At 58.6% G+C, this 12,130-nt stretch overlaps 1 protein-coding gene across 1 annotated transcript; it reads left to right on the top strand.

The window, feature by feature from the left end:
* The first annotated feature begins 337 nt into the window (after window positions 1–337).
* On the top strand, window positions 338–10,564 carry DCAF8 (DDB1 and CUL4 associated factor 8). Its single transcript, XM_071727367.1, is given in 18 exon segments — window positions 338–489; window positions 1,174–1,220; window positions 2,390–2,457; window positions 2,541–3,229; window positions 3,774–3,914; window positions 4,645–4,739; window positions 6,551–6,661; window positions 7,386–7,458; window positions 8,779–8,836; window positions 8,924–8,983; window positions 8,986–9,006; window positions 9,009–9,029; window positions 9,330–9,460; window positions 9,900–9,912; window positions 9,915–9,964; window positions 9,966–10,019; window positions 10,110–10,226; window positions 10,325–10,564. Coding segments are annotated over 16 exon segments (1,794 nt in total). The 5' UTR covers window positions 338–489; window positions 1,174–1,220; window positions 2,390–2,408; the 3' UTR covers window positions 10,436–10,564.
* Window positions 10,565–12,130: the final 1,566 nt, after the last annotated feature.

Consider the following 12,130-nt stretch of genomic DNA (forward strand, 5'->3'; position numbering starts at 1 on the left):
AGGGGCCATGGGTTGACCCTGAAATGAGGGGGGGACCCTGAGACCCCCCAGTGTGAGGGGGGGGGGGGGGGTGAGGGTCACGGGGTGCCCCTTTGGGACAAGGTGACCCCAGAGTGTCGGTTGGCCCTGCAGGAAGGAGGGGACACACCCGAGGACCCCCCAGAGGCCCTGAGGGGTCTGGGGGCAGCGCGGAGGGGCCTTTATTTTGGGGGGGGTGGGAGGTGGGGGGGGGGGTCTCATTGCCATGGCAACAGCGGGGCCGGGCGGCGCTGTCGCGCTACTGTCGCGCTGCGCCTCCTGTTCCTCCCTGCACCCCCTCAACCCCTTCGCCGCCGTTGCCGTAAAGCGCGGCAGAGGAGCCGTAAAGCGTCCGGCGGAGGCGGCGCTCTAAGATGGCGGCGGCGGCCCGGCCCGGAGCCGGTGGCGGAGAAACGCTCGGAGAACGCGGGATTTGCCTTTAAACCTTCACCGGGAGCTGCCAGGAGTCGGGTGGGTGCGGGATCTTCTTTCTTTCCCTTTCCCGCACTCATCGGGAGCTTCAGAACCGGGACCGGAGGCCCTCCCCGCCCCCACCCGCCGACCGGCGGGTGGGGGCGGGGAGAGCCGCCGGGACCGGGAGGGCCCAGTCCGGGGTTCTCGGTGTCCCCTGTGCTGTGACAAAGCTTTTGGGGGGGTTTTGGGGGTTTGGACACCCCCGTGGGGGCGGAGGGGGGTGAAGGGGTCCCTGTTCCCCCCCCTCAAGGGGTGAGGGAGCTTTTCGGGGTTCCCTCTGAGGTTTGGGGGGGGTCAGTGCTGCCCCCCCCTTCGCTACCCGGAGGAGCCTTTTTTGAGGGGGGTGGGTTGGGTTCTGGGGGCGGGGGGGTCGCTTTAAGGGAGCTCCGGGAGGTCTTTTCTGACCGCAGGGACATTGTCACCTCTTCCTCTTTTTTTTTTTTTTTTTTTTTTTTCTGGGGGGGGACACAACCCTCTGATCCCCAGAGCCATCCTCAGGGTGTTGCCTTGCCTCAGGGTGTTGCCCTGTCCCCTGGGGTGTCCCAGTGTTTTTGGGAGGGTCCTGCAGCCCCCTGAAAAGACAGGGGGGGGGGGGTCCCTAGGGATTTTTGGGGGGGGGGGGGGAAATGTCTCTGGGTTTGGACCTTGCACTGCTGAACTTTAACCTCTCCTTTTTGTCAGCTGCCAGGGAACCTCCAGCACCCACGGCACCCACGGGGGTGGCAGAGGTGAGTGGGGGGGATGGGAATTTCCCCTCCCCCCCCCCCCCCCCCCAGTTGTGAGGAGTTGGGGGTGAGGTTCATGGGTGCCATGGGTGGGACCTGCTGGGGTGGGTGCTTGGTGATTCACCAGGGTGGGTTTCTGCCCACTGGGGGGGGGGGGGGAATCTGCTCATCCCTGGGTGTGGGGGGGGTTTGTTTTGGGGTTTAACCCCCCCCCCAGCACCATCCCAGGGGGTGGCTCAGGTGAGGAAACTTCCCTTAAATAGAAGAGGCTCAGGGGAGGTGTCCCAAGAGGCTTTGGATACTCATCTTGGGGGGCTCTGGGAGCCCCTCCTCTCTTTACTGCTGGGGAAATTTAAGGTTTTTTTGTTTTTATTTTCCCTCCCCCTCATTTTTTCTCATTTCTTGCACATTTGTGGCCCTCAGGGAGTTGGATTCCATCAGGGATTCCCCTCCATCCTTTTCTCCCTCACCTTCCCAGGGAAGGTGTTGATGGCAAAGCACCACCAAGAATTTGGCAGAGGGGAAAAAAAAAAACCAAAAAACAATAAAAATACCCCAAAGGGCAAAGTCCAACCCCAGTTCCTGGGATTATTGGTGCTGCCCTGAAGGAAAAACGAGTAGAGGAGGGAAACCCAAATTCCTGGGACCAATCCTGGTGTTAATTTCTCATCCATTGGGAATTACTCTGGGGGGTTCCTGATCAGAGTTCATGGTTCTGGCCTTGGATTCATTTTCCCTCTGTGTCAGTGGGGAATTCCTGCAGGATCCCTGATCCTGCTCAGCAGCAAACGGGGTCTGGAAAAGCCACCCTAAAAACAGAAGGAAAGGGCAAACAAAGAAATAAATGGTGTGGGGGTTGGTTTTTTTGGTTTTTTTTTAATTTTGTTCCCCCTGCAGCCACTTTGGGTGCCATCCTCAGCATCCAACTCTTGCCTCCCAAGGCTGGGAAACCCTGGGAGCTGAAAAATAAGGAATTGGTGAAGTTGGGAATTGGGAATCTTCCCTGGGGGAGGGGAGGGCTCTTGGGGCCTCTGTGCTGTCCCTGTACATCCCCTGAAGGGTTTTATGCGGGGGAAAATCTTTAAAAACTTGTCAGTGGGGTTAAAAAACCTCCTGAGCAGCTCTGGCTGGGTCTGGGGGATGCTCCAGCTGGGTTTAAATCCCTTTTCCAGGCAGGGTGAGTGCTCCAGGATGTCGGAGAGAGGCAGCAGCATGGAGGGAAAGACGGATCTGGTGAACGGTGAGAGGAGGGGGGGATGGCAGGGACCTGGGGGGTGTCTCCACGGGATCTCCCACTGAGGGGGTGTCCAAACCCCCCTGCAGGCAGCTTGTCCAGCAGCCCGGAGGAGATGTCAGCTGAGGAAGGTCGGGAAACTTCCTCTGGGATCGAGGTGGAGGCCTCTGACCTCAGCCTGAGCCTGACCGGGGACGAGGGGGGACCCAACCGCACCAGCACGGAGAGCAGGGACACGGACACGGAGAGCTCTGGGGAGGAGAAGGACTCTGACAGCATGGATGACACGGGTCACTACTCCATCACCGAGGAGAGCAGGGCCTTGGATCGCTCCGAGGAGGAGGAGGAGGAAGAGGAGGAGGAAGAGCAGCAGCAGCAGCAGCAGCAGCAGCGGTCGCACCGCCGCGCTCAGCGCAAACGCCCCAACCAGGAGCAGGATTCCTCTGAGGATGAGCAGGCCCTGGAGGAGTGGGTGTCCTCGGAGACCTGGGCCCTGCCCCGGCCCCGCTGGAAGGCCCTGCAGGCCCTGAGGGAACGGGAGTTGGGATCCAGCACCCGCTTCGTCTACGAAGCCTGCGGGGCCCGGGTCTTCGTGCAGAGGTTCCGGCTGCAGCACGGGCTGGAGGGACACACGGGGTGTGTCAACACCCTGCACTTCAACCAGCGTGGCACCTGGCTGGCCAGTGGCAGTGACGACCTCAAGGTGGTGGTGTGGGACTGGGTGAGGAGGCAGCCAGTGCTGGAGTTCGAGAGTGGGCACAAGAGCAACGTCTTCCAGGTGAGGGGGGCAGCTGGGGGATACCCCCCCTCCCCCCCCTCCTTGCTGGGGGTGGCAACCTGAGGGGGGGGGTGGGGGGGGGTGGGGGGAGGAAATGTGTAATTAACTATAGGAACAGCAGGGGAGGGGCCCAAATCCCAGCATCCCGGAGTGTCCTGGTGGGATCTGGTGTCCCTGGTCCTGGTGGAGCTTCCCCAGGCTGAGCTCTGACCCTGCAGCTCCTCCAGCTCCTGGCAGGAGCTGTGTTTGGTGCAGGCTGTGCCGTGCCACCCCCCTGCTGGAGGGACAGGAGGGACCCTGGCAGCACCCCCAGCTCCTGGTTTTCCATACTGGGATGGTTCCTGGAAGAGCTCAGCCCATCCATCCAGAGCTTTGCTGCCTGCAGATCCCAGCCTACCCCCCCCTGGGCTCTGGGGGGGGGGGATGTGTGTGTGTGTGTGTGTGTGTGCGTGTCCCGCTGGGGTCTGTGGGGTTCCTACTCCCATTTCTGCCCCATTTTTCCCCGTTTCCCATCCAGTGCTGAGCTCCATGCTCTCTTTTCCAGGCCAAGTTCCTGCCCAACAGTGGGGACTCCACACTGGCCATGTGTGCCCGGGACGGGCAGGTGCGGGTGGCCGAGCTCTCTGCCACCCAGTGCTGCAAGAACACCAAACGTGTGGCACAGCACAAAGGAGCCTCGCACAAGGTGAGGGGCTGAGGGGACCCCCAAACACCCCAGGGAAGAGAGGAGGGGAGGGGGGGAGAGGGGGGATGGGGACACCCCCATCCTGACTCAAGAGGAACAACCACCACAGAGCTCCCGCTGTGCGGCTCCTTCTCGTCGCTGTCACCTCTGGGGGTGACACTTGGAGGGGAGGAGGAGCTCTGGGTGATTTTGGGGGGAGAAAGGGATCTCTGTCTCCCCACTTTGTCCACTTGTCCAGCGCAGAGCTCCTAAGATGATTAAGGGAGTGGAACATCTCCCTTATGAGGAAAGGCTGAGGGAGCTGGGTCTCTTTAGTTTGGAGAAAAGGAGACTGAGAGGTGACCTCATCAATGTTTTCAAATATGTGAGGGGTGAGTGTCAGGGAGATGGAGTTAGGCTTTTCTCAGTGGTGACCAGTGATAGGACAAGGGGTAATGGGTGTAAATTGGAGCATAGGAGGTTCAAGTTGAATATCAGAAAAAATTTTTTTACTGTAAGGGTGACGGAGCCCTGGAACAGGCTGCCCAGGGGGGTTGTGGAGTCTCCTTCACTGGAGACATTCAAAACCCACCTGGACACGTTCCTAGGGGATGTTCTCTAGGGGGCCCTGCTCTGGCAGGGGGGGTTGGACTAGATGATCTTTCGAGGTCCCTTCCAACCCCTAGGATTCTAGGATTCTATGACTTTGCTGGGGAAAAAGGGAACCAATGGCTGAGTATTTATCTTCCAGCTGGCCCTAGAACCGGATTCTCCATGCACTTTCCTATCGGCAGGTGAAGATGCTGTTGTCTTCACCATCGACCTGAGGGAGGACCGCCCTGCCTCGTGAGTACTGGGGGGGGACACTGGGGGCTCCTGGGGGAGTCTGGATTGCCAGGAAACTGCACATGAGCCAGCAGTGTGCTCAGGGGGACAATGACATCCTGGGCTGGCTCGGGAACAGCGTGGCCAGCAGGTCCAGGGAAGGGATTCTGCCCCTGTGCTCAGCCCTGGGGAGGCCACAGCTTGAGTCCTGTGTCCAGTTCTGGACCCCTCAGCTCAGGGAGGAGATTGAGGTGCTGGAGCAGGTCCAGAGAAGAGCAAGGAGGCTGTGAAGGGATCCAGCACAAGTCCTGTGAGGAAGGGCTGAGGGAACTGGGGGGTGTTGAGGCTGGAGAAGAGGAGGCTCAGAGGAGACCTCATCACTCTCTCCAACTCCCTGGATCCTGGTTGGAGTCAGGTGTAGCCCCAACGGGATGAGGTTCAACATTCCAAGTCCTGCACTTTGGCCACAACAACCCCCTGGGGAGCTCCATGGGGCACAGAGTGGCAGAAAGGGACCTGGGATTGCCAGGAAGCTGAAGAGGAGCCAGCAGTGTGGCCAAGAATCCCAATGGCATCCTGGATGAGGAGGAGTGGCCAGCAGGTCCAGGGAAGGGATTCTGCCCCTGGGGAGGCCACAGCTTGAGTCCTGTGTCCAGTTCTGGGCCCCTCAGCTCAGGAAGGAGATTGAGGTGCTGGAGCAATTAGGACACAGCTGGGGTAGTGGTTGCTGCATCCCGGATCTGTCCCAGGATAAGCCCACCCCAGGGCTGGGTGTGGTGGTACTTTTCCAGCTGTTGTTTTGGAAGCAATTCCCCCTCTTCTCCAGGATTGGTCACAGCTTCCAGCCCTGACTGTTTGGTAACAAAAACACTGCCTGGGGGGGTTCAGAGCAGCCATAGCTCCCCTCACAGCTTCCCTCAGGGGGTCTGTCCCTCCTCCTCCCTCTCCTCCTCCCTCTCCTCCTCCCTCTCCTCCTCCCTCTCCTCCTCCCTCTCCTCCTCCCTCTCCTCCTCCCTCTCCTCCTCCCTCTCCTCCTCCCTCTCCTCCTCCCTCTCCTCCTCCCTCTCCTCCTCCCTCTCCTCCTCCCTCTCCTCCTCCCTCTCCTCCTCCCTCTCCTCCTCCCTCTCCTCCTCCCTCTCCTCCTCCCTCTCCTCCTCCCTCTCCTCCTCCTCCTTCTCCCCCATGAGGAATCACAGAGCTGCTCAGCACTGAGGCTGTAGGCAGCTCCCACCCTTTGTTAATCCCCACAGTGTAATTAGAAACAAAATAATCTTGGGAGATTTGGCTTCTCCTTCCCAGGGATGCTGCCTGGGGGGGGGTGTGTGTGTCCCTGGCTGCAGAGCTGGAATGCTGAGCTCCTGGGAGAGGGAGCCTGGCTTGGATTTTTGTTAAATCTGGGTTTTATTAGAGGAAGAGGAATGGGGGAAAATAAATAACAGCAGAGAATTTCTGCTGCTGGGGAGTTAATCCAACTGCCCCCACTGCTGCTTCTGTCAGGCTGGACCCTGAAGAGGAAAACACCAGGGAACGATTCCAGGGAATTATTTCAGGGAATGATTTCACCCGCTCCCATGGCAGACGGAGCATGTGCTCCCTTCAGCTGGCAGGGATGGGGGTTTTGTGGTGTTTTGTTGGTGTTTTGTTTTGGTTTTTTTTATCTGGGAGTGAGTAAGAGGCTCACAGAGCTGCTGCTTCTCCCATCTGGACCCTGTTTGGAATTTGAGGAGGATTTTTTTTTTTTTTTTTTCTGTTGTTGTTATTTTTCCTTGGGTTTTTTTTTTTTTCTTCTTCTTTTTTTCTTTTTTTTTTTTTTTTTTTTGTTTTTTTTAAAGGAAACTGGTGGTGACAAAGGAGAAGGAGAAGAAGGTGGGGCTGTACACCATCTATGTGAACCCTGCCAACACTTACCAGTTTGCTGTGGGGGGCAGAGATCAGTTTGTCAGGTGAGTCTGTGCTGGGGCCTGGACTGAGCATCCTGGGGGGGCTCAGTTGAAACCCCAGGAGCCCCAAGATCTCTGACCCCCCCCTCCCACCAGCAACCCCCCCTCTCCCACCTTCAGCTCCCTCTCCCACCCCAGCAGGAACACGTGGGGATTATCAGAGGAGTATTTGGGTCCTTTGATGTTTAACCCCAGGATCTGCTCTCCAGCCTTCCCTCAGGCACCAGTGATGCTCTTCATGAGCTTCTGATGCCCTTAAAGGGCTTCCACAACCTCCCCCCCATCCCTCACCTCCTGGTGGTGCCCGTGGGGGGCTGGGTTGCAGCTCCCCAAGTGCTCAACTCAGCCCCCTCTCAGCCTCTGAACCTTGGGGAGTCTCTGTCTGTCCCTCCCCTCTGGGTTTTGGGGTGCTCAGCCCAGTGATGAGCTCATGGGGAGTGGGGGACTTGGGAAGTGTCTGCAGAGCCTGGGATCCCTGCTCAGAGCAGCTCCTGGGGAGGTTGGGGACAGGGGGACAGGACACACATCCACCTGGCAGAGCCACCCTGGGGGTGACAGAGGAGCCCCGGGTGATGCTTGGGTGTGATGAGAGGTGACGTGAGGCTGCTTTGACCCCTCATGGATCCCTTGGGATGGGGATAGAGCCTTGGGGCAGATCCCACCGAGCTCCCTGCTTGGTGTTGGTGTCCCAGGGAAGATCCCAAACCCCTCAATCCCCCCCCCACAGGATTTATGACCAGCGGAAAATTGATGAGAATGAGAACAATGGTGTGCTGAAGAAGTTCTGTCCCCACCACTTGGTAAGTGGCTGTTTCCCAGGCAGCACCAGGGAAGTGGGGGAGACACAGCCACCCAGGACAGCTCCGTTCCAGCTTCCTGCAGGTTTCCTGCCTGGAAAAACTCTCTGGGGGTTGGTTTTGTCCTTCACCCAAACCTTCTGCTGACAGCGTGGCCAGCAGGTCCAGGGAAGGGATTCTGCCCCTGTGGAGGCCACAGCTTGAGTCCTGTGTCCAGTTCTGGGCCCCAAAATTCAGGAAGGAGACTGAGGCCCAAAGGAGGCAACTGGGCTGGTGAAGGGATCCAGCAGAATTCCTGTGAGGAAGGGCTGAGGGAGCTGGGGGTGTTGAGGCTGGAGAAGAGGAGGCTCAGGGGAGGCCTCATCACTCTCTCCAACTCCCTGGATCCTGGTTGGAGTCAGGTGTAGCCCCAACGGGATGAGGTTCAACATTCCAAGTCCTGCACTTTGGCCACAACAACCCCCTGGGGAGCTCCATGGGGCACAGAGTGGCAGAAAGGGACCTGGGATTGCCAGGAAGCTGAAGAGGAGCCAGCAGTGTGGCCAAGAATCCCAGTGGCATCCTGGATGAGGAAGAGTGTGGCCAGCAGGTCCAGGGAAGGGATTCTGCCCCCTGTGGAGGCCACAGCTTGAGTCCTGTGTCCAGTTCTGGGCCCCAAAATTCAGGAAGGAGATTGAGGCCCAAAGGAGGCAACTGGGCTGGTGAAGGGATCCAGCACAAATCCTCTGAGGAGAGGCAGAGGGAGCTGGGGGTGTTGAGGCTGGAGAAGAGGAGGCTCAGGGGAGACCTCATCACTCTCTCCAACTCCCTGAAAGGAGGTTGGAGCCAGGGGGGGGTTGGGCTCTTTTCCCAGGCAACTCTCAGCAAGACAAGAGGGCTTGGGATTAAGAATTTATTCCTAATATCCAACCTAAACCTCCCCTGGCAGAGCTTCAGCTCTGCCAGGGGAGGTTTAGGTTGGATATTAGGAAAGAATTCTTTGCAGAGAGGGTGCTCAGCCATTGGAATGGGCTGCCCAGGGAAGGGGTGGATTCTCCATCCCTGGAGATATTTCCAAAGAGCCTGGATGTGGCACTCAGTGCCATGGGCTGGGAACCACGGGGGGAGTGGAGCAAGGGTTGGACTTGATGAGCTCTGAGGTCCCTTCCAACCCAGCCCATGAAGAGGCAACAATTCCTTCATGGGCATGGAATTCCTGCCCGTGGTGTTTCCTGTGGTGTCCTGCTGTCCAGCTGTCCTGGTATCCAGCTGTCCCAGTTATCCAGTTGTCCCTCTGCACTGGTGCTGGGGTTGGGATCCCAACTTTTCCTTGCTCTAACCCAGGTGAACAGCGAATCCAAAGCCAACATCACCTGCTTGGTCTACAGCCACGACGGCTCCGGTGAGTCACCCGGGGAGGGGAGACAGAGCACCTGGGGAGACCCCCACCCCCCTGCCCCCCCCTGACATCTCCCCCGTGTCCCCCCAGAGCTCCTGGCCAGCTACAACGACGAGGACATTTATCTCTTCAACTCCTCCCACAGCGATGGGCTGAGTACATCAGGAGGTACAAAGACACCGCAACAACGCCACCGGTGAGGGGCTCAGGGGCTCTCCCCGGGAGGGGCTGGAGGGGAGAGGGGTCCCAGGAGCCACCCGGAAGAACAATCCTGGCTTTTTTCACCTCAATTCTCAACGTTTCATCTTCCTCTCAAAGACCCCCCCCCCCCCCGAGCACAAACTCTTGCAAAGAAATAAGCCATTATGTGGCCGGGGAAGGAAGAGATCCTCGCCGGTATCCCTGGAAACTCACTGGCTGCCAGGCAGGAAGAGAATTCCTGGCTAGGAGAGGCTCCTGACGGCCTCGGGGCCGTTTCTTTTCTTTTCATTTTCAGTCAAAGGCGTCAATTTTTACGGCCCCAAAAGCGAATTTGTGGTGAGCGGCAGCGACTGCGGCCACATCTTCCTCTGGGAGAAATCCTCCTGCCAGATCGTGCAGTTCATGGAGGGTGACAAGGGGGGAGTGGTGAGTGTGTGTCTGTATCTGTCAACCCATCCTCAACCGTCTGCCTCGATTTTTGCCGATTTTCCTGCTTTTTCCACCCAAAGCCAGGCAGGTGCCTGGCAGAGCCCTTGGCAGCCGCTCCCGCTCTGCTGCTCCTCAGCTGCCCCCACAGTCGCCTTTTGTCTGGGTGGCCTTGCTTGGTGCCAGCTCCTGGTGGCCGCTGGCACTGCCACCCACACCCCCCCAACCCCCCCCCTCTCCCCCCTTCTCCCTCCCCTCCCCCCACCAGCACCGAATCCATCCCTGGCACCCCCTTGGGATGGTTGTAGGGACGTGATAGGCTGGGAGGGAGGGAACCAGACACAGCTTGTGGTTGAATCAGGGCATCCCCTTTTTTTTTTTTTGAAGGGGGGGTGTGACACCCCCTTTTTTTGGTTTGTTTGTTTTGTTGTCCCCACAGGTGAACTGCCTGGAGCCCATCCCCACCTCCCTGTCCTGGCCACCAGCGGCCTCGACCATGACGTTAAAAATTTGGGCACCCACAGCAGAGAATCCCACCGAGCTGGCTGGCCTCAAGGAGGTGAGACCAACCCCTCCCCCCAAAAAAAAGGTTAAGGGAGATCCAGGGGGCTGTGAGAGGGGGTCCCCTGACCCCTTTTCTTGTCCCCAGGTGATCAAGAAGAACAAACTGGAGCGGGATGAGGACAGCCTCCACCACACCGACATGTTTGACAGCCACATGCTCTGGTTCCTCATGCACCACCTGCGACAGAGACGCCACCACCGGGTAGGTGTCTGTGTGTGTCCCCCCCCCTCAATATTCACCAAACCCCCTCCTGGCTGCTCCCCACCCCTTTCACCCCTTTTTTTTTCTACCCCTGGCAGCACCGGAGGGATCCGGGAGCTCCGGATGGGGACTCGGATGAATCGCCAGCTCCTCCGACACCTCGATGATGAAGAGAGGGGCCAGACCGAGTGCAGTGTATGCCCTCCTGAGACCCCCCCCCCTCATTCAACCAGCCCCCCACCCCCCTGGGGGGGCTCTGGGCACACCTCATCCCTACTAACACTTTGAGCTTTGTATTGACTTGTTAAGGACCCCCCCCCACCCCCTCTCCTTTCCTCCTTCCTCATCCTTGCAGCCCCCCAGCCTGGTGCCAGGGTTCCCCCCCCCCACCACCACACACCTGGATCCCCAGAGGAGGAGTGTGTGTGTATGGGGGGGGTGCTGGGGGTTTTTTGTACTAACGTGGGCCCCCCCTCACCTCCCCTCTCCCACTCTTTCTTAAAGAGTGGGGATTGGGAGCCTGCCCCCCCCCCCCCTCCATCCCCTTCACCAGCTCATCAGGGCTCCCCCTTTTTCCCTGGGGTGTCAGGCCCTTCCAGGGGGCTGCAACCCCTCTTTCCCACCCTCCACCCCCCCTGTCCCCCCCCTCCCTGGGGGTGTTTGCAGAGAGATGCTTGTCTAGTTTGTACATATCAGTGATTTGCACTTGGTTTGGCCCTTCTCCACCCCCCCTCCCCGGCCCCCCCCAGGCCGGAGCCCCCAGGAGCTGGGAGGTCCTTGAATTTTCTGTTATTTTTTAGGACCTCTCTCCTGGAGGGGGGGGGGGGGGGGGGGAGGTGCAGGGTGGGGGTGGGGGGGGTGCGGTGAGGGGCACACCCTCCCCCCTTCTTCCCCCCCCCCCCCCCCCCCCCATCACTGTTAGAGGCCTAATTTTATATGTATTAAAACCAATCGAACTTGGATGTTATCAAGTTAAGATTATTGTAAAAGTTTGAATATATATTATATATAAATGCAATAAAAACCAACGGAGAGAGGAGGAGGGCTGCGTCTCCCTTCCCCAGCCTCCCCCCTTCCCCCTCTCCCAAATTGTCCCCAACCTCTCCCCCCCTGTCCCCAAATCATCCCAACCCCTCTTCCCTTGGGCTGGGGGTGTTTTTCCCTTTTTGCCAGGTTTTTCCCCCAAACCCTCACAGAGCCACGCGACCTTCCAGAGCAGCTTTAGTCTCCATCTGTTTATGAGAGATCTGTACACAGTCAGCACGGTCCGGGGGGGGGGTGGGGGGAGAGGGAATATTAAGGGGAGGGGGGCAGAGGGTGACAGGGAAAGTCCCTATGGGGTGGGGGACACCAACACAGCACCTCCCCCCCCTCAAAGGGTCTCAGTGGGGGGGTCCCGAACAGTCATTTTGCAACAAAAAACACTTTTTTTTTTTTTTCTTCTTTTTTTTTCTGGAAGGGGGAAAATAATGTGGTCCCTGGAGACAATAAATAAAGGGGGGAGGGGGGGGGGAGACACAGTGGGGGGGGGGACACACGGGACACAAGAGCCGGCGGCCGCACGCAGCACTCTGCAGGTTTTAGCTTTTATTAAATAAAATATATTAACATAAACTCTCTCCAGTGGCCCCCCCCATCACTAGACACCACCCCCCCAGGTTAGTAGCTAAGAGCTGAACCCAAAAGACCCCCCCTTACACACTCACACACTAAGGGAGGGGGGGGATGACTGTGCCCCTGTTCCCAGTCTGCTGTCCCCTCCCTCCCAATGTGGCACTGGGGGAGGATGGAAAGACCCCCTCCCCTCAAAAAAAACCTCTTGCTGGTTTATTGGGGGGGGGGGCTGCCAGTTCTGCCCCCTCCCCTCTCCCTATAATGGGGTTTCTTCCAAGGGCGATCTCCCC

Source organism: Heliangelus exortis, chromosome 27 (genome assembly GCF_036169615.1).
Source record: "Heliangelus exortis chromosome 27, bHelExo1.hap1, whole genome shotgun sequence".
Taxonomy (NCBI): domain Eukaryota; kingdom Metazoa; phylum Chordata; class Aves; order Apodiformes; family Trochilidae; genus Heliangelus; species Heliangelus exortis.